The sequence below is a fragment of the Gopherus evgoodei genome, chromosome 4 (genome assembly GCF_007399415.2).
Source record: "Gopherus evgoodei ecotype Sinaloan lineage chromosome 4, rGopEvg1_v1.p, whole genome shotgun sequence".
Lineage (NCBI taxonomy): Eukaryota > Metazoa > Chordata > Testudines > Testudinidae > Gopherus > Gopherus evgoodei.
In genome coordinates, this window is record NC_044325.1 from 120,017,970 (window position 1) to 120,045,300 (window position 27,331).

General features: G+C 46.7%; 1 protein-coding gene across 2 annotated transcripts in view; it reads left to right on the plus strand.

The window, feature by feature from the left end:
• Positions 1 to 39: 39 nt before the first annotated feature.
• Positions 40 to 27,331, plus strand: part of IGHMBP2 (immunoglobulin mu DNA binding protein 2) — a 94,867-nt gene continuing 67,575 nt past the window's right edge. For both annotated transcript variants that reach the window (XM_030560742.1, XM_030560743.1), the window contains exons 1-4: positions 40 to 191; positions 6,383 to 6,552; positions 11,481 to 11,673; positions 12,624 to 12,721. In XM_030560742.1, coding sequence (XP_030416602.1) covers positions 115 to 191; positions 6,383 to 6,552; positions 11,481 to 11,673; positions 12,624 to 12,721 — 538 coding nt within the window. In that variant the 5' untranslated portion in view covers positions 40 to 114. The remainder of the gene's footprint in view (positions 192 to 6,382; positions 6,553 to 11,480; positions 11,674 to 12,623; positions 12,722 to 27,331) is intronic.

Consider the following 27,331-nt stretch of genomic DNA (forward strand, 5'->3'; position numbering starts at 1 on the left):
CCCGCCGGAGCCGGAAGCCAGGGGAGCCGGAGTGAGGACGTACCGGGCCGGCCGGGAACGCAGCCCCGGCCCAAGCAGCAGCTGGAGGGGCCCCGCGCCTGCCCCCCGGCGCCCATGGCGGTGCAGGAGTTCATGTCCCGGCAGCTGGAGCTGCTGCAGGAGGAGAGAGAGGCCGAGATCGAGGAGACCAGGTACCGGGGTGGGGGAGACCCCGCCAGAGACACGGCGTCCCCCAGCCCCACGGGGACCCCCATCATCCCCTATGAGATCCAGGGGCCCCACCGCCCCCTATAACGACCCCTGCGGGGCGCTAGCAACCCCCACCATCCCCTGTGAGATCCAGGACTCCCCACCCCACCCTCATGGAGACCTCCGATATCCCCTACTGTGACCCCCCACCCCAATGAAATCTAGGCTCCCCACTATGCCCTACAGAGACCTCTCATCATCCCATATAAAGAACCCCGCCTTATCCTTTTGGGGACCCCCATCCCTATGAGATCCAGAAAACTCAACCATCCTCTCTGGACACCCCTTCCCCCTCTCTTATAACCTTATAGTCCCACAGTCCGACATTACCCCACCTTATTAGTTACTTGGGACAGTAGATTCCCTCTAACCCCCAGGCTCATAACCATCTGGTCCTGCAACTCGCCCTGCAGTGCCCACACACTCTTGTGGATCCCAGCAGTGCCCTATTATAATAGAATTCTGTGCTTGCCACTCAGAAGTGTGTAGACATGAGTGAGTGGCCGGTATCAGCCCCTGGATTAAGGTTGCCCAACACTTTTCATTATAAAATATGATTTTTATACTTTATTAAAAAAAGAAAATTAAAAGAATGTTATTTATGTTGTAAACTTTTGAATGTTCTACTTTGCAACTTAAATAGTTTTCTTTTAGTAGAGTTTTGTTTGCTTGTGGGTTATTCGTATGTAATTATTTATATGTTAAATACTAGGGGCTTGTTTCTGTGTAGACATACAATAAAGGTCTCCAAGGACAGCAATCTGGGGGCTTGTCTACATCTGGGAATTTAAGGAAACTTAGCCTGATGCTAATTTTTCCCTACATTTCTCTAATGTAGAAATTACTTCCCATGCAGTCAGAGGAAAAACAAAACATGCTGAGAGACTCAGAGGAAGGAATTAACTTCAATTTATTTATTTTAGCAACATATTTTTAGCAGCATGTTTTAATCGATTTCATGAAAAAAACAGACAATGCAATGAGCAAGGCCTTTATAGTAACATAACAGTTATTATCACCTCAAAGATAAACTGCTTGCCTTAATTTACAAGGCCCTTTATGGTCAATCCCACCCTGTTTATCATCTCTCGTTTGCTATTGCAGTGTCGACTTTCACCTCCAGTTGGCCCCAGATGTCAGCCTCCTTTGCCCACTTCTTAAATTTTCAAACCAGCACCTTCATGCTTTCTCCCATACTCAAAGTTACTTCACTATCCACCTTCAAATCCCTCCTCAGGACTATTTTTTGCCAGAAGGTCTGCTAAAATCTTGACAATGGTTAGGCTGTTGGTCTGCAGAGACCACTACCTATCATGGTGACCAGTGCTGTGTCACTGTTTTCTATTTATTCCCCCTTCCCCCATCTGTCTCTGTCTGTTTGTATCCATCTTTTGTCTTATTCTTTTTGTTATTGCCTTGAGGCAGTTTTTTTGTTCTGTGTTTGTACAGAATTTAGCACAATGATGTCTTGGGCCATGTGGAAGGCTCCTAGTCACTATGGTAATACAAATAATAATCAGGACAAAAGGATGCAAATCTGCATATATACAAATTGCAAAATATACAAATTATTGTTTTAGGCCATGATCCTGTAAACATGTAGAGATGTGAATCATCTAGCTGCAATCAATGTTTATACCTTACTTTTTGTTTTTAAAAACTTTTTACATGGAAAGGGCCAATGCATGCCCGCTCGCAGGACCTGTATGTGTGAGTTACAAATGTAACGAAGAAATTGTTGGTTTGGGCTATGATTCTGTGAGTGTCTAGCTACGTGTGTCATCCCACTGAACTCAGTGCTACAACTCATACATAAGCATTTGCAGGCGCAGGCCTTAGTTGTGATTTGGTAGTAGTTATTACTATTTATTTGTATTGCGGAACTGCCTGGGAGCCCCAGTCATGAACCAAGGTGCCATTGTGCTAGGTGTTGTACAAACACAGGACAAAAAGATAGTCCCTGTCCCAAAGGGATTACAGTCTAACTATAAGACAAGGGTACATAATAACTTGGTTCCTCTCCCCAAAGCAGAGTTGAGGATGTAAAGACATAGCTGTTATTTAAGAGAGGCGGAGGAAATCCAAAGAATTGTAATTGAACTTTTAAAAAAGCAGGCAAACATTAGAAAGGCTGGAACTGTGTGTCTCATGGATTATGCCCCCAATTCTGCAAAAAATTGTGCATATACTCAAGTTTACTACTTTCAGAGGGGTAGCCATGTTCGTCTGTATGTTGCATCGGATGAAGTGGGTTTTAGCCCACGAAAGCTTATGCTCAAATAAATTTGTTAGCCTCTAAGGTGCTACAAGGACTCCTCGTTAAGTTTACTACTGTGAGTAGTCCCATTAATTTCAATAGGGCTGCTCATGCAAGTAAAATTGAGGGTGCGTTTGCAGGATTGGGGCTGATATGTCCATGAACACCATCAGTCTCAAAATAGTTTGGTAACATATCCTGTACTATAAAGGCTAATCTGACTTAGATATTTGCATAGAAAGTACATTTATTAAGTTTGCAGATGATACCAAACTGGGAGGGATTGCAACTGCTTTAGAGGACAGGGTAATAATTTAAAATGATCTGGACAAATTGGAGAAATGGTCTGAGGTAAACAGGATAAAATTTAACAAAGACAAATGCAAAGTACTCCACTTAGGAAGGAAAAATCAGTTTCACACATACAAAATGGGAAGAGACTGTCTAGGAAGAAGTACAGCAGAAAGGGATCTAGGGGTTATAGTGGACCACAAGCTAAATATTAGTCAACAGTGTGATGCTGTTGCAAAAAAGGTAAACATGATTCTGGGATGCATTAACAGGTGTGTTATGAGCAGGACATGAGAAGTCATTCTTCCGCTCTACTCTGCACTGGTTAGGCCTCAACTGGAGTATTGTGTCCAGTTTTGGGCACCGCATTTCAAGAAAGATGTGGAGAAATTGGAGAGCGTCCAGAGAAGAGCAACAAGAATGATTAAAGGTCTAGAGAACATGACCTATGGAGGAAGGCTGAAAGAATTGGGTTTGTTTAGTTTGAAAAAGAGGAGACTGAGAGGGTGCATGATACCAGTTTTCAGGTATCTAAAAGAGTGTCATAAGGAGGAGGGAGAAAACTTGTTCATCTTAGCCTCTAATGATAGAACAAGAAGCAATGGGCTTAAACTGCAGCAAGGGAGATTTAGGTTATACATTAGGAAAAAGTTTCTAACTGTCAAAGTATTTAAACACTGGAATAAATTGCCTAGGGAAGTTGTGGAATCTCCATCTCTGGAGATATTTAAGAGTAGGTTAGATAAATGTCTATCAGGGATGGGGACTGGACTAGAATCTGTGATATGTGTGCTTATATGGAGTTTACGATGTCCACAACTATAAAACTAAGCTGCCCAAAAACAACAAGATGATTTGAGTTGTACAAGTAACCAGTCAGGATGTGTTTTCCACCAAAAAAAAAATTTGTTGTTTTTTAGCATATCTGGAAGCTCTCATTACATTAAGAACAGGCTGGTGGTATACGGGGGTGTACTTAAGGTGGTTTAGCATACTTAGCTTTGTATTTAAATTCTTTCCAATTATTTTTCCCTTTTAATATAAAATATCCAGGCTTCTTGTTTTTAAGTAAAATGCTTTGAGGTTTTATAATCACTAAAGGGTAGATTGTGACTTGGATGATGGGCTTACATAGGCAGGTAAGGAAGAGTAAAGAGCCCCTCTTATGTTTGTCTATGGGCTACCAGATGTTGAGACCAGGTGTGAAGGAATAAATGGGTGCTGCACACCTGAGTTGGCACAGGGGGTATGATCATATGCTGTGAATATAGGCAAATAACCTCTAACCTGATAAAACACCGTCCCCAGGAGCCAAAAAAATCTTACCGCGTTATAGGTGAAACCACATTGTATCGAACTTGCTTTGATCCACCGGAGTGTGCAGCCCTGCCCCCCTGGAGCACTGCTTTACTACGTTATATCCAAATTCATGTTATATCAGGTCGTGTTATATCAGGGTAGAGGTGTAGTAAATTGGGGCATGTCTACATGTACAGCATTGCAGCGTCGCAGCTGTATCAATGCAGCTGCACTGCTGCAGTGCGTCTGGTGAGGACGAATAAAACCACCTCAGCGAATGGCAGAAGACTACGTTGGTGGGAGAAGCTCTCCTGCCAACATAGTGCTGCGCATAAGAGCACTTTTGTCGATTAGCTTATGTCACTCGAGGATAGTTTATTCACATCCCTGAGCAGTATAAGTTATGCTGACGTAGGCTGTAGTGTAGACATAGCCTTAGGCCTGGTCTACACACAGTTTTTGTACTAGTTCAATTATTTTGATTAGAAGTGTGGATTTTTTCCTCCTGAAATAGTTCAATCACAACAGTGATTATGGGTGCACTTAGATCAGTATAAAGGTGCCTTATAGCAGTGTAGCTTATTCTCCTTCTCTTATGGGAATAAACTGTGCTGGTACAAGGGATCTTTATACTGCTCTAAGCGTCTGGACTAGGAGGACTGTACCACTTACTAACTACACTACTATAGTTAGTGATACAGTCTGTGTGCATATACAAACCCATACTAATCCACTGCACTCCTCTTGCAGGACACGAGGGGCATGTGCCTCTGAAGGTGACTGAGTCCTGTCTACAGTTTTGCTTGCATAACTATGTCTGGGGGGAGGGAGGGGGAATACCCCTTAACTGACATAACTGTGCTGGCAAAAGCCCTAGGGCTGGTCTACACTAGGTGTGAAAAATCCACAGCTGTGCCACTGTAGCATTTTAATGGGAGACATACCTTTAAGCTGGTCTAAACTAGAAGATCAGGTAAGCTTAACTACGTTGCACAGGGGTGTGAGAAATCCAGCACTACATCAACAAAAAAATTCTTCTGTTGGCCTAACTGTAACTTTTAGAGGTTGTGGATTTCCTATGCTGACAGGAAAACCCCTTCTGTCAGCGTAGGGGGTGTCTACACTTAAGCTCTACAGTGGTGCAGATGCACTTCACATGCATAGCTATACTGTTCTGGCAAATTCTTTCTAATGTAGACAAGGCCTGAGGCTCATTGCCCTCTAGGGTAACTCCTGAGGCAGTGCAGTTTATACAACACCCCCATGCTTAAAGACTCAATTTAGCCTTTATTCTGTACAACCTTAACTTCCGTTTTGTGAGTCTTTGGGTATGGCTACATTTGGAATTTCAAAGCGCTGCCCCGGCAGCGCTTTGAAGTGTGAGTGTGGTTGGAGCGCTAGCGCTGGGAGAGAGCTCTCCCAGCGCTGCATGTAACCCACATCCCTTACAGGTGTAGCGTACAGCGCTGGGAGCCGCGCTCCCAGCGCTGCTGCCCTGATTACACTGACGCTTTACAGCGCTGTATCTTGCAGCGCTCAGGGGGGTGTTTTTTCACACCCCAGTTGCAGCGCTGTAAAGTGTGAGTGTAGCCAAGGCCTTCTAAAGCTTGCTTGCCAGTCCTCCCCCTCAATCCCACACAGCTGATTCCAAAAGTTGGGCTGCACGCAGGTTTCTGTACTGATTTGTACTGACATAGTCAAATTGTTGCAACCCCCTAGTGCTGAGGCTGTAATTCTAGTATAAAGGTGCATGTGCTGGTATAGCTTACTTCTGGAAATATACCCATTAAACCAATATAGTTAAATTGGTACAAAAACTGTGTCTAGACCAGGGGTAGGCAACCTATGGCATGTGTGCCGAAGGCGGTATGCGAGCTGATTTTCAGTGGCACTCACACTGCCCGGGTCCTGGCCGCTGGTCCAGGAGACTCTGCATTTTAATTTAATTTTAAATGAAGCTTCTTAAATATTTTAAAAAGCATGTTTACTTTACATACAACAGATAGTTTAGTTGTATATTATAGCCTTATAGAAAGACCTTCTAAAAATGTTAAAATGTATTACTGGCACGCCAAATCTTTAAATTAGAGTGAATAAATGAAGATTTGGCACACCACTTCTGAAAGGTTGCTGACCCCTGGTCTAGACTAACCCTTTACTGTATTTTTTTGCTGAGGTCTCTTTCTCTGCCCGTCTCCCTTCTGGTCTGCTCCTTTAGTATTTGAAAGTGTGGATTGGTACTATCTACTTGCAAAGCATTGCAGTGCCTATGTGTGTGTTTTCCAGGGCATGGCGGGAAAGCATCTTCCTGAAAGAACTCCAGCGCAGAGGGGTCTGCTTGCTCAAACTGCAAGTAGCCAGTCAAAGAACTGGGCTGTATGGACGGCTACTTGTAATGTTTCAGCCTAGAAAATATGATCCAGAGGCAGAGCTGCCCTGTAACAGCTTTGGGCCTGGTATGTAACATTTCTGTTGCTGATAAAGGATGTAAGGTGAAAGGTTAATCATGTATTTTTGTAATATCCTTTGTATTATTAATATTTTTGAAAAGGCTGAACAATTGAGGCTAAAAGAGGGGAAACGCATACTCATTATACACCTCTACCCCGATAGAACGCAACCCGATATAACACGAATTCGGATATAACGCGGTAAAGCAGTGCTCTGAGGGGACAGGGCTGTGCACTGCGGCGGATCAAAGCAAGTTCGATATAACGTGGGTTTCACCTATTACACAGAGATTTTTTGGCTCCCGAGGACAGCGTTATATCGGGGTAGAGGTGTATGTTGAATCTATAGAGAAAGGACCTTGCTTCTTCCCAATCTATTATAGACTCCTAGACTACAAGGCCAGAAGGGACCATCATGATCATATAGGCTGACCTCTTGCATGTTGAGGGCCACACAGAAACTCTCCCATTCACTCCTGCAATATTCCCATAACCTTTGGTAGAGTTACTGAAGCCCAAGTTACAGAGAATCCACCAGTTACTCTAGTTCAAACCAGCAAGTGACATGGGAGACCAGAATTGCACACAGTATTCTAGATGAGGTCTCACCAGTGCCTTGTACAATGGTAATTACACATCCCTATCTCTTATGTCATTTTGCTGAATTGTTGACATAGAGTGTTTTCTGGTGCAAAGGATCAGTCATGTCACCCCAGGATTATGACATCATTGCAGGATAAAGCAGCAGGAGAAACCACGTTTATAAAAACATACATCTTGTCCGTAAGAACATAGGGAGCATAGACAGTGCTGGGCTGGGAGATGCTCTCATTTTAAAATTTGTCCCATTGCAAAAATTCTCTTGAACTCATCCTCTTTGAGTCAAATTTATAAAGGTATTTAGGCACCTAAAGATGCAGATAGGTTGTCAGTGAGAAGTGCCTAAGTGAGTTAGACACCTAACTCATTTAGGCACTCCTGTAAAATCTCACCAAGAATCTATCTATATCTTAAGTGCCTAAATGCCTTTGCAAATCTGTCCCTTTATGCCTAAACCGAGAAAGTCATATGGTCACTGGGAGATTTTAAGTGTCACTCATACAGGCAGTGCCATATGGATGGATATAATATTATGGGCCTCAGTTGTAATATGAAATTATTCTGTCTATGAAAGGCCACCCTTGGTATGTAATCGCCAGCTGGTAGAGGTTTGCCTGTGCTGCATTACTCAATGGTGTAAAATAAATGCCCAGTGCTGTCTGTAAACTAGGGTTGGCAAGTTTGGTTGGACATATTCCTGGAGGTTTCATCACATGACACAATCTTTAATTAAAGATTCATCTTTTAATTCCTGGAGACTCCAGGACAATCTGAGAGGATTGGCAACCCTCTCTGTAACTCAGAGTTATGTCTCCAGTTACAAAAGGTGGATTTATTGTCTGAAAAGTGACACTCTGAGTGACACTGTGGGGTTCCACATTTATTCTCAGCCTGCAACCATGCGACCTTCTGCTCATGAGATCACTCATTCTAAGCAGGGTTGAGCCAGCTCAGTGCTCGGATGGGAGACCTTAAAGGAACACTTAAGGTGCAACAGGAAATGGTGCTGGTGAATCAGAAGAAAGAGACTCATCTCCTGAATCAGTGTCTCCATATAGGATTGGGAGGATTAGATAAAATATGAAAAAGCGGTCCTGATATCTTTCATTAAAAAATCTCACAGCTTCCTTCAAAAAAGCAGGGTTGCCACTGTTGTTCTGGCCAAACGCCAAGTTCTGGTAATTACATTCTACTTACTGAAACTGTCCCTTAGTTCTAACTGGAACGTGGATTACTCTCTTCTTGTCCTGAATTATTATATAAGGTTGCTTCATTTTTCCCCTGTGGAGGCTGCTTTTCAAAGGTGGGAGAAGTGTACCAGTTGTTGTTAATTTAAGTTTGTGGAACACTTTGATCTCCTTTGGAATAAAAGGTGCTTTAGAAATATCAAATCGTTAGCCCGTTGTCTTCTAGATCAAACTTGTTCATCTTGCAATTCAAAAGATGAAATTGTTTACCCTCCCAGCTCAGCCTGGGATCAGCAAATCTGACTTTGTTCTTTCTTTCTATCCATCTCTCACTGTACATCACTGTCAGTACAAAATAAGCTACGAGGGCAGTCAGATTGTAGCTGGTGATTTTGTTGATGCTGCATGAGGAAGGCTAGAATCCAGTTTGCTCTCCCATAATTGGCTTTGTGTGCTAACATCTTTAAAAACTGGGATTTGTTTGTGAAATAATTAGATGTGACTTGAACACGCAGATGGCTGGAGGTTGAAGCTAGACAAATTCAGACTAGAAATAAGGTATACATTTTTAACAGTGAGAGTTATCAACCATTGGAACAATTACCAAGGGTTATGATGGATTCTCTATCACTGGCAATTTTAAAATCAAGATTGGATGATTTTCTAAAAGAGATGTTTTAGGAATTATTATGGGAAAGTCCTATGGCCTGTGTTATAAAAGAGGTCAGATTAGATGATCGCAGCTGTCCCTTCTGGCCTTGCAATCTATGAATCTGACTAACCAGATTGTGCCTGGGTGCCCCGTGTGCATCTGAGAAGGATGTAGCGCGCAAGGCACCTTCTCCCCTCCTCTTGCAGAATTGCTGTCCTTGCGCACAGAGACTGTTTCCTCCCTTCTCCTCTGGGGATGGAGAGACAGTGGTCCTGGCCTTTCACGTCGACTGTACTGACCCCCAATGCAGAACCAGCACGTGAGAGGAGCAGGCTGCACCCCGTAAAGGGATATTAAGTGTAGTATAATCTTTACCACATAAAGATACTATTAAGCATGCTCCCCCTGGATACTGAAGAGTTCAGGGAGGTGTCCTCCCTGTAGTCCCCCTGGGAGGGTGTGACTGCACTGTCCTCATTGCAGGGCTGTACCTCCATGGCATAGTCTACTCCAGAGGCAGCAGATCTATTGACTAAACAGGTGCCATGGGAGCACAGACCTTTTTCTGATTACAACCCTGCTTTTTTAGTATTATTTCAAAGACAGACTTTAGGGTTTAATTAAAAATATTTATCTTCAGCCTGACTCCAACCCACAGAGGAACCTTTGAAATTAAAACGACTTGGCCTAAATCTGTATCTTGCCAAGGGGGCAAAAAATGGCATATATCAATACTATTCAAAGAGGAATTACACTGTTGCAGTGGTAAATTATAAGTATGGAATCATTTTAAAGTAAGATTTAATAGGTCTTATTAACTAGAACGTCTTGTAGCTCATGATTCAAAAATATAATTTTAGATGATCTCAACCTAGTGGTTGCAGCTAAGTTGCTTTCTTGGCAGACATCCATCTTGTTAAACTACTATTTCATAATTAAACCAAGTAGCCTGATCAGCAGAGGCCCATCTCTAAGCTAAAATGAACTGTGATTCCATCTGAATGTCAGGTCTCGCTCATTCATTTCTTAGCCCTAGCAGCTGACATACAGCAGAGCAGTAATTTGGAAGGAGCACAATGTCATGTCCTCTCAGTCATTGTAAAGAAACAAGCTGTCTGCAATAAATTGTCTGAAGTTCAGAGAAGCAAGAGCTTTCAGAAAAGCCCCCCCAAAGCCTGGTAAATGCACATCATTTCCCTGAGGGCTGGCTCTGGAAGAGCACTTTGTTGCTGGTCCGTGGCACAGAAGCCGGCATGAGATGAAGTCCAGTGCAGTTGGTTTGGGGATTACTAGTATCTGAACACTTCTCATTGTGCAGGGCAGAGTGTATCCCAGAATGAATCAATGTTTTAGGAGGGGGAATGAAAGAGGAGGCGAAAGGGAAGGGGTTTGTGAGTGGGTTGTTGGTTTAAGGCAGGGATGGGTAAACTATGGCCCATGGGCCCCATCCGGCCCGTCAGGGCTTTCAGTCTGGCCTGCGGGATTGCCAGCCCTGTGGGGCAGCGGGGCTAAGGCAGGCTCCTTGCCTGCCCTGGACTGCTCCTGGAAGCGACCGGCACCAGGTTCCTGTGGCCCCTGGTGGAGAGGGGGGTAGAGGGCTCCATGCGTTGCCCTCGCCTGCAGGCACTGCCCCTCGCAACTCCAATTGGCCAGGAACGGGGAACTGTGGCCAATGGGAGCTTCGGGGGGTGGTACCCACAGGCAAGGGCAGTGCGCGGTGGAGCTGACCCTCCGTCCCCCTAAGGAGCCCCTGCTGGACATGCTGTCCGCTTCCAGGAGCAGCACGGGGACAGGGCAGGCAGGGAGCCTGCCTTAGCCCTGCTGCGTGCTGCTGCCACCCCAGAGCTGCTCACGGTAAGTGGTGCCAGGCCGGAGCTCGCACCCCAAGCCCCTCCTGCACCCCACATCCCAACCCCCTGCCCTGAACCCCCTTAACCGCCTGCCTTGAGCCCCCTGCTGCAATCTCCTGCACCTCTACCCCCTTCCCTGAGCCCCCTCCCGCACTCTGCACCCCTCCTGCACCTCTATCCCCTGTCCTGAGCCTCCTGCACCCCAACCCTTTTCCCTGAGCCCCTTCCTGCACACCATACTCCCTCCCACACCCTACATTCCCTCCCGCACCCCAACCCCCTGCCCCAACCCTACATTCATGGCCCTGCATACAATTTCACCACCCAGATGTGGCACTCGGGTCAAAAAGTGTGCCCACCCCGCTTTAAGGAGTGGCTCTCTGTCATCTAAGAGAATAAGTCCTTTCCTTAGGAGTTTGATACAAGTGTTAACCTGGTGGTGAACAAAAGCGCAAGATCCTCGTGGGTTTACTTTGGGAGGAGTCCACTGATTTCAACGGCCTATGCTGATTTACAGCAGCTGGAGGACTGGCTCACTCTCTCCTCAGAGAAGCTCCTCTTGAGACCTCATCTGTGTTGGCTAGTGAACATCATTTGGCCTATTGTGCGCTGAGTTTTCTTCTCTGCTGTGGCTTGTTTTTGCAGGTGACATTGTGGGTCTTTATGAATCTGCTGGTCAGGGTGATCCACTTTCCACAGGAATTGTGACCCGCATAACCCCCAAATCAGTTACCGTCGCCTTTGAGGAGTCTCGAGATGGCCTGTTGAGCTTGGGCCAAGAGAATTCCTACCGCCTGCTGAAGCTAGCCAATGATGTCACCTACAAGAGGCTGAAAAAGTAAGCTGCTGCCTACCTTTAATATCACTCACACTCTCAAGACAACTCCCCTGGCTCCTCATTCGGTTCAGGATCCAGTTCAAAACTGCTTTCCTTTTTTAGGAACCCCCCCAGGGACTTGCCTTAGTTTACCTCACTGATCTGATTCCTCTCTCTCCTCCCAGTACCACATTCCCTGTCTGTCCTTCTGTATGCCTTTGCCTTTACTGATGGGAGAGTTTCTCTGCTGCAGCTTTTGCTGCCAGGAACTTCCCCCCTGCCTCCTTCCATCTCATTCTCTCTCCATCTTGTTTTTAGATCTCTGAAAACCTGTCTTTTCCTTCTCACTGTACCTTATAATTTTTCTCTATCTGTCGTTGTGTAACTCTGTGATTAGATTATTTATCTGTATAGCATTTTCAGATGCAGTTTCTGTGAGAGACACTGTGCAGAATAACACTGGGCTATACCTCGTGAGGTACCGCTTCAGCGAGTACCACTGAGGTATTACTGTAGTTGCACCGTCCCTGTTCATGGGATGTGTAATACTCCAGCCACTGAAGCTGTACCCTGTTAATCTTAATACAGGCCTAGGTGCTCCGACACCTGCCTGCACTATAATCCATGACAGTTGCCCTTTTTAGAATGCAAAGTTTATTCACGTGCCAGGTCTCTGTGGCTGGAGGAGGCGCAAAGGCCCAGAAGGATAGCTTCTAGCTTAACAACCAGACCGAGGAACCAATTGTTATTGGAGAGGGGCCCAGACTAAGCTCTCGGGCCCGAACACCCTTGGGAAAGTCCCACTTCAGATTTGAACTTTGTGGCTTGGATCCATGTCTAGATGGTTAGACATTAAGGATCTCTTGTGAGGGAGGGAATGTTATTGTTGCTCACGAGGGTTTCTGGATGATAAGGAGCTTCTGAAGGAGTCCTCTTTAAATTTGCAACTTTTATATTCTCTTCTTTGGCAGAGCTTTAAACACACTAAATCAGTATCGCTCTGGTCCAGCATGCAATCTTATCGATGTCCTCTTCTTTTCCTCTGATCCAAGTGCTCCCGGTGAAACAAGTAAGAATTCTTATTTCTCTTTCTGAAAATGGATACAATGTTGGTGGAAGGTGTTGGGTTGATCATTCTGGAGACTGAAGTCCTCTGCCCACAGATCACATTAAGAACTTGCCCAAAGTCACATGGGAAGTCTGAGGCTGAGCCAGGGATAGAATCAATTTCTCCTTAGTCCCAGTCCAGGATCCTATTCACTAGCTCATCATTCATGACCTATTATACATTATGCAGTGCCCAATCAATCCCTGCCTTAGCTCATTGATTGAGAATGATGCTTTCCCTATTACCCCTCCTTCTACATACTGGTGGAGATCCTATTTGTTGTCCTTCATGCCACAACTTCCTTGCGCTCTGTGCCTGCAGCTATGTTTTCTGTCATCTTGATTACTTAGCTTCTTTGTACATGAGCTTCACGCATGAGCTCACATTTCCCCCTTTCACACAGACTCTCATTCACACTTTTTAACTATGCCTTGGAGTAGATTTTTGGTGTAATGTACTGGGAATGAAGAATAACATTCATGGGAGTCGTGCATCTATATATTCCAAGCACTGTTCATAAACTGAACCATCCCCCAGTGCCTTCCCCTCTTAGCCTTTTGGATATTCAGGGATTCTGATGTGTGTCAGATTTTTATATTAAATAAGTGCATTAATTTCATCCTTGTTTGGATGTGTCATTAATAGGGCCCTACTAAATTCACGGTCCATTTTGGTTATTATCACGGTCATAGGATTTTAAAAATCATAAATTTCATGATTTTAGCTATTTAAATCTGAAATTTCATGGTGGTGTAATTGTAGGGGTCCTGACCCCAAAAAAGGAGTTGTCGGTGTGTGTGTGTGTGTTTGTCTCAAGGTTATTGAAGGAGGAGTTACGGTATTGCTACCTTTACTTCTGCACTGCTGTTGGCAGTGGTGCTGCCTTCAGAGCTGGGCAGCTGGAGAGCGGCGGCTGCTGGTCAGGAGCTCCACTCTGAAGGCAGAGCCGCTGCCAGCAGCAGCACAGAAGTAAGGATGGCGAGGTATGGTATTGCCACCCTTACTTCTGTGCTGCTGCCTGGAGAGCTGGGCCCTCAGTTAGCAGCTGCCACCCGGCCAACAGCTGCCAGTCTCTGACTGCCCAGCTCTGAAGGCAGCGCAGAAGTTAGGGTGACAATACCATGACCCGCCCACTTCCACACACCCCCCAAAAAAACCTTGCAACCCCCCTGCAACTACCTTCTGGGTCAGGCCCCCCAATTTAAGAAACACTGGTCTTTCCTGTGCAAACTATACAGCATAGGATAAAAACTCACAAAAGACCAGATTTCACAGGGGGAGACCAGATTTCACAGTCTGTGACGTGCTTTTCATGGCTGTGAATTTGGTAGGGCCCTAGTCATTAGCTTTGCATTTCCTGCATATTGGCATAACGACCTCATCTGATTAAAAAAAAAAAATCTATGAATTGCCCAGATGTGTTGTAGAGACTGCAGATTTTTTTTTTTACTCCCAGTCATTGAGTATATTGATTAATATGCAAATTTAGCTGCATTAATCAGCAGAATTGTAATATGACAACTGTGGCATATCACCCTAAAACCAAACCACAGTTAAGGGCAAAGCATGTCTTCCATTTATATCTCCAGTATACACACTTTCTGCTTAAAGAGGGAGATGCTGCACTGACCTGGCTTTGAATAATAATGATCTTACTTTATATTATGCCTGGAAGGTGCAGTGCATCCTTCGCTCCCATTGACTCCATGAGTTGAGGGTGCCCAGCACCTGGCTGGGTCAGCCCCATAATCATTAGGCTCTCTAGCACAGGGGAGGGCAAACTATGGTCCGTGGGCCAGATCCAGCCCGACAGGGCTTTCAGTCTGGCCCACGGGATTGCCAGCCCCTGTGGCGCAATGAGGCTAAGGCATAGTCCCTGCCTGCCCTGGCCCTGTGCCGCTCCTGGAAGCATGTCCTTGTGGCCCCTGGCGGAGGAGGGTCAGAGGGCTCCATGCACTGCCCTTGCCTGCAGGCACTGCCCCCCACAACTCCCATTGGCCGGGAATAGGGAGCCGCGGCCAATGGGAGCTTCGGGGATGGTACCCGCAGGTGAGGGCAGCATGCGGCGGAGCCACCTGCCCCACCCCACCCCAAGGAGCCACTGTTGGACATGCTGGCTACTTCCAGGAGCAGTGCGGGGCCAGGGTAGACAGAGAGCCTGCCTTATCCCCGCTGCACGCCACTGCCACCCCAGAGTTGCTTGAGGTAAGTGGTGCCGGGGCGGAGCCTGTACCCCCCCAACCCCTCCTGCACCTCAACCCCCTGCCTTGAGCCCCTTGCTGCACTCTGCACCCCTGCTGCTCCCCAACCCCTTGCCCTGAGCCCCTTCCTGCACACCGCACCCCCTTCCACACCCAACACTCCCTCTTGCACTCCAACCACCTGCCCCAGCCCTGCATTCATGGCTGTGCATACAATTTCCCCGCTCAGATGTGGCCCTCGGGTCAAAAAGTTTGCCCACTCCTACTCTAACATGACCCAAAAGAAAGGGACTTCAGCAGCCTTGTCTTCTAATACTGTTTTGATGCATTGGTTCAGGAGCAACTTGGTGAAGAGCGCCACCTACTGAATCTCGGATCCTACTTCCTTATACTGAGAGCCCGAAGCCTGTGCAGTGACTCCCTGTGGGGCTGCACGGCCACTGTCTTTATTTTGTGGGTTACCCTCACTGGCTAGATCTGTGGAGCTCTGCTATCAATGCCAAATATATGTTTTAAAACATTTGTTTTGGCCTAAGCAGGAAAAACACAAATCTTTTCCAATCTTGTTTGTCAGTATCTGTGGAAGGAGACTAGACATCATCCTTACAGAGGGGTAGGAGCAGCACAGAGCAGGGATGATTATGCAAATGATACTCATAACTGAGGCTGAGCTTGATAACATGCCATCTAGACTTAAATCAGTGTGGAGGAGGAAATAAGCATGACAGGAGGCAGTGAGGCGGAAATGAACAAATAAGTGGTCTGATCCAGAGCTCACTGCAATCACCAGAAAGACTCACATAATTTCAGTAGGCTTTGAATCAGGCCTAAAGAGAAAACAAGGCTGGAAGGTAAAGTGCAGCATACAATACTTAGAATTCTCTCTCTTTTTCATGGGGAAAGAAGGTTCAGAACTTAGATATAAACACTGACCAAACTCCTGTCCTGTCTTCTCTGATCATTAGATCATCAAGGCCCCATGCAGTTTCCAAGTGATGCTTTTTATCTAAGAGTATGTCTACACTACAGGATTATTCCGATTTTTACAGAAACCAGTTTTTAAAAACAGATTGTATAAAGTCGAGTGCACGTGGCCACACTAAGCACATTAATTCGGCAGTGTGCGTCCATGTACCGAGGCTAGTATCGATTTCCGGAGCGTTGCACTGTGGGTAGCTAACCCATAGTTATCCCATAGTTCCCGCAGTCTCCCCCACCCATTAGAGTTCTGGGTTGAGATCCCAGTGCCTGATGGGGCAAAAAACATTGTCCCTGGTGCTTCTAGGTACAGCCTCACCCCTCCCTCCGTGAAAGCAGCATCAGACAACCGTTTTGCGCCTTTTTTCCTGGATGAACTGTGCAGATGCCATACCACGGCAAGCATGGACCCTGCTGAGCTCAAGACAGCAATCATGGACTTTTTTTAAAGACCTCGCACATTCTTGTGCAGTCTGTGGTGAACTGGGACCTGCAAAGCCAGGCGAAGAGGAGGCGGCTACGGCAGCGAGGCGACGAGAGTGATGAGGACATGGACACAGAATTCTCTCAAACTGCGCACCCCGATGCATTGGAGATCCTGCTGGTAATGGGGCAGGTTCTAGCCATGGATCGCCAATTTTGGGCCCGGGAAACAAGCACAGACTGGTGGGATCGCATAGTGTTGCAGGTGTGGGACGATTCCCAGTGGCTGCGAAACTTTCGTATGCATAAGGGCACTTTCATGGAACTTTGTGACTTGCTTTTCCCTGCCCTGAAACGCCAGAATACCAAGATGAGAGCAGCCCTCACAGTTGAGAAGCGAGTGGTGATAGCCCTTTGGAAGCTTGCAACGCCAGACAGCTACTGGTCAGTCGGGAATCAATTTGGAGTGGGCAAATCTACTGTGGGGGCTGCTGTGCTGCAAGTAGCCAAAGCAATCATTAAGCTGCTGCTACGAAAGGTTGTGACTCTGGGAAACGTGCAGGTCCTAGTGGATGGCTTTGCTGCAATGGGGTTCCCTAACTGTGGTGGGGCGATAGATGGAACCCATATCCCTATCTTGGCATCAGAGCACCAGGGCACCCGGTACATAAACTGCAAGGGGTACTTTTCAATGGTGCTGCAAGCACTGGTGGATCACAAGGGACGTTTCACTAACATCCACGTGGGATGGCTGGGAAGAGTTCATGACGCTCGCGTCTTCAGGAACACTACTCTGTTTAAACGGCTGCAGCAAGGGAATTACTTCCCAGACCAGAAAATAACAGTTGGGGATGTTGAAATGCCTATAGTTATCCTGGGAGACCCAGCCTACCCCTTGATGCCATGGCTCATGAAGCCCTACACAGGCAGCCTGGACAGTGGTCAGGAGCTGTTCAACTACAGGCTGAGCAAGTGCAGAATGGTGGTAGAATGTGCATTTGGCCGTTTAAAGGTGCGCTGGTGCACATTACTGACTTGCTCAGACCTCAGCCAAACCAATGTCCCCAATGTTATTGCTGCTTGCTGTGTGCTCCACAATCTCTGTGAGAGTAAGGGGGAGACCTTTATGGCAGGGTGGGAGGCTGAGGCAAAACACCTGGCCGCTGATTACACGCAGCCAGACACCAGGCCGGTTAGAAGAGCACACCAGGAAGCGGTGCGCATTAGAAAAGCTTTGAAAACCAGTTTAATCACTGGCCAGGGTACAGTGTGACTGTTGTGTTTGTTTCTCCTTGATAACCCCCCAACCCCTTGATTGACTCATTCCCTGTAAGCCACCCCCCCCTTCGAACACAGCTTGCTTTCTAAGGAAATAAAGTCACTCTCGTTTTAAAATCATGTATTCTTTATTAATTCATTATAAAAAGAGGGAGAGAACTGACAAGGTAGTCCGGGTGGGGTTTGGGAGAAGGATAGGAGGGAAGGAAAAGGCCACTAAAAAAAATTTCATAATAATGACAGTCTTTTGGTTGGGCTGTCCACTGGGGTGGAGTGGGCAGGTGCACAGAGCCTCCCCCCATGTGTTCTTACTCGTCTGATGGGTGAGGAGATTAAGGAACATGGTGAGGGGTGAGAGCAGGGCCGGCGCTACCATTTAGGTGACCTAGGCAATGGCCTAGGGTGCCAGAATTTTTGGAGGGCGCTATTTTGCCCGGGGGAGGGGGAGGGGCGGCACGCGGGTCCGGTGGACTTACCGCAGTAATGCCGGCGGATGGTCCGTTGCTGGAAAGGCTCCAGTGGAGCTGCTGCAGTCATTTCGGCGGATGGTGCCCTGGTCTAAAGGCTCCGGTGGACCTGCCGCAGCCATGCCTGCGGCAGGTCCACCGGAGCCTTTAGACCAGCGGATCGCCCACCGGCATCACTGCGGCAGCTCCACCGGAGCCTTTCCAGCAGCGGACCGTCCGCCAGCATTACTGCGGTAAGTCCACCGGGGCCCCGGGGGGCGGCGAAATGGCCGTCCGCCTAGGGCGTAAGAAACCCTGGCGCTGCTCCTGGGTGAGAGTGGTTATACAGGGGCTGCAACGGCACTCTAAGATCCTGCTGCCATTCCTGAAGCTCCACCATATGCCGGAGCATGTCAGTTTGATCACGCAGCAGCCCAAGCGTTGCATCATGCCTCCCCTGATCTTCCTGCCACTACCTCTCCTTGCGTTCGTCCCTCCTCTCCTCGCGTTCATCCCTCCTCTCCTCACAGTCACTGGTATCTTTCCTGTACTTTGATACCGCGTCCTTCCACTCATTCAGATGAGCTCTTCCATTGCGGGTCACTTCCATGATTTCCAAGAACATTTCGTCTTGCGTCTTTTTTTTTTCGCCGCCTTATCTGAGATAGCCTTCGGGACGGAGTAGGGAGACTTGAAAAATTTGTAGCTGCATGAGGGAGAGAAAAAAGGGAGAGAAGTATTTAAAAAGATATATTTAACAGAACAATTGTTATACTCTTTCATGGTGAACAACACTATTCACCTTACATAGCACATGTGATTTCACTACAAGGTCGCATTTTGCCTCTTAATATGGAGTGCCTGCGGCTCTGGTGTTAGAGATCTCACAGACGCAGGTCCGGGCAGCAGAATTCAGCTTGCATGTGACCATGGTAAGCCATTGTCTTTTGTCTTCTGCAGCCTTCGTATATCCAGTGCCCTCCTTTCCCAAATAGCAAGCAAAGCCCGTTGAGTGCTGCTTCTTTCCTGTTAATGTGCCACAGCAGAAACCACCCCCCCATCCAATTCTCTGGGATGATTGCTTTACCCCTCCCCCCACCGTGTGGCTGGTATCATGGAAGATCACTGCTAAACACCCCCCCTCCCCTACTCCCACCACGTGGCTGGTAGTAGGGAAGATCCCTGCTAGCCAAACGTGAAAAAGCTCAGCGCCAATCACCTCCCCCCCCCCCACCCCGCCCCTTGCCCCTGCTTGGCTACCTGCAGGGAAATATTTCTTTTAAGCCGCAGGCAAACAGCTCAGTAGGAATGGCCATCTCTATCCCCTTAATTAAGTTCCTGAATTTCAACCAGGTTGCCGTCAACGATATCACTCTCCTGAGGATAACACAACGAGATAAAGAATGGATGTTGCTTGAATGCCAGCAATCACCGGGACCATACGCAGCTAGGCTTTGTCATGCAATGATACCAGATTACTTGCTAAATGCATGGTGTGGTCAAGTGTCCTACCATGGAGGACGGAATAAGGCTGCCCTGCCCAGAAACCTTCTGCAAAGGCTTTTGGAGTACCTCCAGGAGAGCTTCATGGAGATGTCCCTGGAGGATTTCCGCTCCATCCTGAGACATGTTAACAGACTTTTCCAATAACTGTACTGGCCGCGAATGCATCCCAAGTCCTCAGGGCAAATTAATAATTAAAAAACGCTTACTTTTAAACCATTTTTATATTTACAAAGGTACACTCACCAGAGGTCCCTTCCATGGCTTCATTGTCTGGGATAGTGGCTTGGGAGGACTGGGAGGGTAATTCCGTCAGGGTGAGAAAAAGCTCCTGGCTGTTGGGGAGAACGGAGTGGTGTGTGCTCTCTGCAAGCTCATTCTCCTCTTCCTCTTCCTCATCTTCCCCATCCACAGAATCCTCAGCCATGGCTGAGATTACCACCCCCACCTCGGAATCCACAGACAGGGGTGGGGTGCTGGTGACGGACCCTCCTAGAATTGCATGCAGTTCAGCGTAGAAGCGGCATGTTTTTGGCCCTGCCCCGGACCTTCTGTTTGCTTCTTTGGTTTTCTGGTAGGCTTGTCTGAGCTCCTTAACTTTCACACGGCACTGTACTGAGTCCCTGGTGTGGCCTCTCTGCATCATGGCCTTGGAAATTTTTTCAAGTATTTTTTCATTTCGTCTTTTGTAACGGAGTTCTGTTAGCACAGAATCCACTCCCCATACAGCGATCAGATCCGGTACCTCCCATGCGGTCCATGCTGGAGCTCTTTTTCGATTCTCAGGAGACTGCATTGTTACCTGTGCTGATGAGCTCTCCATGCTGGCCAAACTGGAAATGAAATTCAAAAGTTCGTGGGGCTTTTCCTGTCTACCTGGCCAGTGCATCCGAGTTCAGATGGCCTTCCAGAGCGGTCACAACGGTGCACTGTGGGATAGCTCCCGGAGGCCAATACCTTCGAACTGCAGCCACACTATCCCTAATCCGATATGGCAATACCGATTTCAGCGCTACTCCTCTCGTTGGGGAGGAGTACAGAAATCGGTTTTAAGAGCCCTTTATATTGATATAAAGGGCTTCGTTGTGTGGACGGGTGCAGGGTTAAATCAGTTTAACGCTGCTAAATTCGGTATAAACGCGTACTGTAGACCAGGCCTTAGATGGGGATAAGATTCTACAAACAGCAAGGAAATATATAGAGAGAGAATTATGTCTCACAGTTGTGCTTTCTGACACATGACTGGAAAAATGTTAAACCATTTCATGCATCTTTTCTGACGTAGCAGAGCATCTCCTTTAAAGACCAAGAGTACATCTTTTGTGAATCAGAAGATGCAATTACTGCAGGGATAGATGCATCAAAGATGCTTCATATGCTGAGGTTGAAATTTTGGTCCAACTTGGGAGTAGATGTCAAGTGCATGACAGAAGTGTGGGTGGAGCGTAGGGAGCGAGAGAGGTGTAAGAAAAAATGTAGGCAGGGGAGAGTTTTGCAAATGGGAAGAATAACTTGTACTTAATATTGAGGATGAAGAATGGATTCCGAGGAAAGGATTCAAGAAGAGAGGAGATGTGGTCAGAATGGCAGGAGAGGAACATGATTTTTGACTACAGAACTTTGAATAGACAGAATGGGGAAGAATTGAGCTGCAAGGAGGTCAGAGGACAGGAGATCCTAAGGACCGAGACGATAAGTAACAAACCCATGGAGCAGGGTTTCATTAGTGATAGAGCTGTAAGTGGGGATGGGAAGTATAAAGTTTAAGCTGTATAATAACCTAAAAATATACATGATGCAGCAGCTCAGTGTGAATGTCAAATGATGTTCACTAGCAATATGAAGAGACAGAGTCAGACAGTAATATCTTGTTGCTGTAGGTATGTCAGCAGCTAGGCAGAGTCCTCAAGCTATTGTGTGCTTTCCTTGCAGATTTCTTTACTGGACTGATTCCTGGCATATAGCCTCTTGGCCTGAAGAAGAAATCTTTCATTTTGCAAAAGATTAATGAGGCTGGTTTTCTTTGGAAATTCTATCAGAGCACAAAGAAATAGAATTGTAATAGCTTAGACACTCTTTTGTGCTACTCAAACTAGTCAGTGGGTTTAAGTTATCTTCTAATGAAATGTACTGTGATTTACAATGTGGTCTTAACAGCTTTTGTTATTTTGAGAACCAATGTGTAAACTACCAAATACTGTGGCTTAAGGATCTATATAAGTGGCTGCATGTGTCATACACAGGCTAGGCCTGGTTAATTCATTTCCCAGCTGATTAGATGGACAGTGAATCCAACAAAGCGAATTGTAGCCTGGGCAATGTCCACACTTACAAGCTTAACAGTGGCACAGCTGTACCGATATAGCTGTGCCGTTTTAAGAGCACTCGTGTAGCCATGTTATGCCAACAGGAGAGAGTTCTCCTGTTGACATAATAAAGCCAGCTCAACAAATGCCTCCGCTGATGTAGCACTGTGCACACAAACACTTATGCCAGCAAAACTTATCTCACTCAGGGGTGTGTGTTTTTCACATCCCTGAGTGACAAAAGTTTTGCTGATATAAGTGCTAGTAAAGACGGTCGTAATCATAGTTGTTGGCTGGAGTGTTGTGCCCTTTCTTTCCTCCTTTGTCACATCTGTGTCTTATGAGCATATCTGTTCTCCTCAAAGTGAGCTGTGGCTTGGTGTATGGTGGGGTGACGCTGTGTTTTGTTCCACGCCATGTCCTCCCAGTTTGTTGGGTTGATGCCTCCCTTTTTAAGATGTACTTTCAGTACGTCTTTGAAATGTTTCCATTTCCCTCCGTGAGCCCTTCTTCCCTGACTTAACTGAGAGAAGAGTACTTGCTTCGGGAGGCAAGTGTCAGGCATACATACCCAGTGGCCAGCCCAGCAGAGTTGGTATTTCATGACCTGCACTTCTATACTGCTGATGTTGGCTGCAGAGAGAACGCTGATGTTAGTGCGTCGGTCTTCCCAGCTGATCCTGAGAATCCTCCTGAGGCAGCGCTGCTGGAACCACTCCAGCCGCTTGAGATGTTGTCTGTAGATTACCAAGGTCTCACACCCATAGAGAAGGTGGGGATGTCAATTGCCTTGTAAACCAAGATCTTGGTACCTCTTTGTAGATCCCTATCATTGAAGACTCATTTGAGAAGTCTTCCAAAAGATGTGCTGGCACAGCGGATCCTGTCTTCAATTTCTGTGTCAGTGCTGGCTGTTTGGGAGAGGTGGTTGCTAAGGTACAGAAAATGGTCCACATTTTCTAGGGGTTCTCTGGTGATGGTGATTTGTGGAGTACGAAGAGTAGTTTGTGCAGGTGAGGGCTGGTAGAGTATTTTGATTTTCCCAGTGTTGAAAGAGAGACCTAGGCTCTGATAGGCATATGCAAAAAGATTTAGGTGCTTTGCAGGTCAGCATCTGTGTGTGCAAGAATGACACAGTCATCTGCATACACAGTAATGCCAATTCTCATGATCTTAGATTTTGTTTGCGGACGTCGAAGATTGAGGAGTCGGCCATCCATAAGATACTCAATCCCAATTCCATCAGGAAGGTGGTCACGAATGAGAATCAGAATCACGGCAAGTTAAATGGAGAAGAGTGGTGAGCAATGACACATCCCTGCTTGACATCAGTGTGAATGGTGAATGTTTCGGTCTCTGAGCCATTGCACAAAACGGTGGCAGTCATCCCATCATGGAGTAGTCTGATGATGGAAATGCATTTCTGTGGACAGCCAAACCTACACAGCACCTTCCATAGGGTATCACGATTGATAGAGTCAAGGGCCTTGGTTAGGTCGATGAATGCCATGAACAGTTCCTGGTTTTGCTCTCTGCACTTCTCCTGAATCTGCCCTGCCATGAAGATCATGTCGGTTATGCCTCGGGATGGCCACACTGTGATTCAAGAAGGAGCTCCTTGGCAAGAGGGAGGAGGTGGTTTAGTAGGATCTGGGCAAGAATCTTTCCTGTGATGGAGAGGAGAGCAAAACCTCTGTAGTTCCTGCACAACGATTTGTCCCCTTCTTGGGTATTACACCTGTCACATCTGTGGGACAATCTGCATGGCAAGAATTGGGCTCCTCAGCCACTTAAAAACTCACCAATGAACCCCCTTGGCATACATCCTCCTTGTATTGAGGGATAGATAGCCAAAGAAGAAGAAGCTAGCGTAGACATGGCCTTGAAGGAATTAACAACAGTCAGCATCCAGCCACAGTTTGTGATGTTGCACCGCGTAAAGAAACAATCACTTGGCACAAAATGATTATAATACAGTAATAGCAATTTTAAGCAATTCCACCCAGACTCATAGTGATGTACAGAGTTGTTGACAGTAATCTTTGCGCTGCCCTTCTCTCAGTCCCTGTGTCGCTAGAAAATCCCAGCCACCAGTAATGGAATGAACTCCAGTTCAGTAGCAACAAGGCGCAGGGATGTCTCCCACCAGAATTCCAGGTACTGAGGCCTAGTTCTAACTTCCTTTCATTTTTGAGTTTCTTTGGGCCTCTCCCTTGGACTTTAGACACACTAGGCTTGCATCAGCGGTCATATAACTTGCATTTCTACCTCTGCTGTCTTACTGCTATTGCTGTTCGATGCTGGGAAGGCATTTCTGCCACTTCTGGTTGTGATCTTTTTAAAGCGCGCAAGCTGAGCAGGGCCAGACCCGGTCAATATTGGGAGGGGAGGGCTCTGAGGAACAATTCTGTGCTGAAGGAAGTGATGTTGGTGATTCAGAAGGTGCTTCTTTGCATGCACCAGCAAGGTGTTAAGGAACACTGGGCTATAGGAGGTGTTGCCTCCCTCAAAAGATGGAAAAGCTGAAATTCTGATGATTTGAGGTTGTTTTAAGATCCCATAGCACTTTTCTGAAGCATAGGCATGATTAGGGCCTTAGCAAGGCGCAGCTAGGCCCCTCTTGATTCTGCCCCTGCTGCCCTCGCAAACCAGTCAGGGTCTGTCAGGCCGATGCAATCACCAGTGCACTGTATTTATAGCTCTTTCCCAACACAACATTACTATCTATGTATAGGTTTGTTTCAGCCAGGCTTTTACAAGCAGCAGACTAGAGCCACTCTTCCCCCGCCCCCTGCCACTTCCCAGCCCTTTTATCGCCCGGCTAATTAGGCTGGCAGCTGTTGTTAGTTGCCAGGCAGGCACAGGCCTATTCAATCAACTTCAATCTACTTCCCTTAATTGGAGTGGGCGTGGCAGGGGGCTGATTAAGCAGTCCTTGCTCAGCACCCTGTCACAGGGCCGTACCAAATTCGTGGCCATGAAAAACGCATCACAGAGCATGAAATCTGGTCTCCCGCTGTGAAATCCGTTTTTTTGTGTGTGCTTTTGCCCTATACTGTACAGATTCACGGGGGAGACTAGTGTTTCTCAAATTGGGGGGCCTGACACAACCTTGCGACTCCCCTGCAATTCCTTTATTTTAGAGGGGTCACAGTATTGCCAGCCTTACTTCTGTGCTGCCTTCAGAGCTGAGTGGCCAGATAATAGCGGCTGTTGGCCAGGCACCCAGCTCTGAAGGCAGCACCCCGTCAGCAGCAGCACAGAAGTCAGGGTCGCAATACCCTACCATGCCACTCTGACTTCTGCACTGCTGCTTGCAGCGGCTCTGCCTTCAGAGCTGGGCTGCCGGCCAGCAGCCACCGCTCTCCAGCTGCCCAGTTCTGAAAGCAGCGCCCCGCCAGCAGCAGCACAGAAGTAAGGATGGCATGGTATGATATTGCCACTCTTACTTCCATACTGCTGCTTTCAGAGCTGGGCAGCCAGAGAGTAGCAGCTGCTGACTGAGGGCCCAGCTCCCTGCCCACTCTGCCATCAGAGCTCAGCACCTGGCCAGCAGCCGCTGCTCTCCAGCTGCCTAGCTCTGAAGACAACGCCGCCACCAGCAGCTGCACAGAAGTAATGGTAGCAGTACTGTAACCCCCCCTACCTCCCCCGGAATAACCTTGCGACTCCCCCACAACTTCTTTTTGGGTCAGGACCCCTACAATTACAACACCATGAAATTTCAGATTTAAATAGCTAAAATCATGAAAATTAAGCTTTTTCACATCCTATGACTGTGATAGTAACCAAAATGGACCATGAATTTAGTAGGGCCCTAGGCATGATAGACCCTATGTCTGTGGGAAATCCCAGTGTGACTAATTACATTCATCTCTAAAACAAACTGCAGTTACAGCTGGATACAGCAATATCCACTTCCCATCCTAAACCACTGAGTGTTATTTATTGATTTAATTTTTAGTTCTAATAGTGCCTGTCCAAGCCTACAGCACTGTAAAATGATTGAAACTGCAACTAAGAATAAATATCTTTAACACAAACACAAGATCTTTCAGAGAAGCTACAAATATAATGCTTCATGCAGTAATCTAGGGTAATACAACAAGCAGCTTTTGGACATAATATGCCCAGATGAAATAAGTCTATTGCAAAGACTGACCCTTCCTCAGAACAGTTACAGCAAATCCCTAATTCTGCTGCTTCCAGGGAAGCCTGTGAGAATAGATATTCGTAATAGCAGGCTCTGAACTCTGAGAAGTCCTGGTCTTCTCAAACCATATAGGCAGCAAGCTTCAGAGTCTCCTCATGGAGAATGCCCTGCTAGGATCTCTCTCCCTTTTAAAACAGCATGATCACGACTGCTGTGTGCCATCCCTTGTGCAGCTGTGGCCCAAACTGTTCAGAGCTTTCTAAATATATCCCACACTTAATTCCAGCAGTTAAATAGCTGCTCAATTACGCCCTAGAGGTGGCTGCATTTCAGCGTGTTTGGAGTGATTGCATCCTGTGTGTATGTGCTGAAACTAACAGGGTTTTGGAGGTCTTTAATGTGCAAGGCTATAAATTACTCTATTATCCACCAGAGGTCAGCATTGTGCTATTAGTTGTAGGCAGCTAGGGCAGTCACCTAGAATAGGGATTCACATCCTTGAAGCATTCAAACTTCTTTTGTGATGTTACAGGCCTAACTATGCAGTTGCACAGCAGAGAGTAGCAGAATCTGTTGCTTTTCTCTTGAGGCTGTCCAGGAGAAAGTGGAAAGAGTAGGTGGGTCACCCAGGATCCTGATGCTGTCTTGATCAAAGGCGTGTCACAAAAGAATCTGTTTTGCTGACCTGGTCTGATTGTGAGCCAATACTGAGGACAGAGTGGCTGCTGCATTTGGTTGTGCGATTGTTTTGCTACCCACATTCAGCTCATTGCTTTGGGAAGAAAAAGGTGCTGCTGAAATCCCAATTGAGTTTTATTGAGTACATGGTTTAAAGAACTTTTATTTTAAAAGGTAGTGGTGATTAAGGGCAGAAGCTGAGCCATCAGCAAAAGTGCGACAGAACCGCTGAAGATTTACTGCAGAACTTTTTCTAATGTTCTTGTGGGGTAGTTCTCCATTTACATCAGACTGTTGTTGCACTCTTTCACTTGATGAACCCCAAATATGCCAGCTCTCTTTATAGTGCACGCTGGATTTACATAGTCACCGCACTGCTAATCTGTAGCATCTGTGAAGGAGTCAGGGAGGATTGCAAAGCACACTTTGAAGTAGGAAGCTGCTGCCCCATGCAAGAACCCCTCCCATTTTTGTATGTGTCCAGTTGTGACATGCCCTGTCTAATTAGGAACAGAGAGGAGAGCATCTTGTTCCGAATTAAAGCCCTCATGACCCCTTTTTTAAAGTCATTTAGGTGCTGTCAGGTTATAATTGAGAAGCTGAAT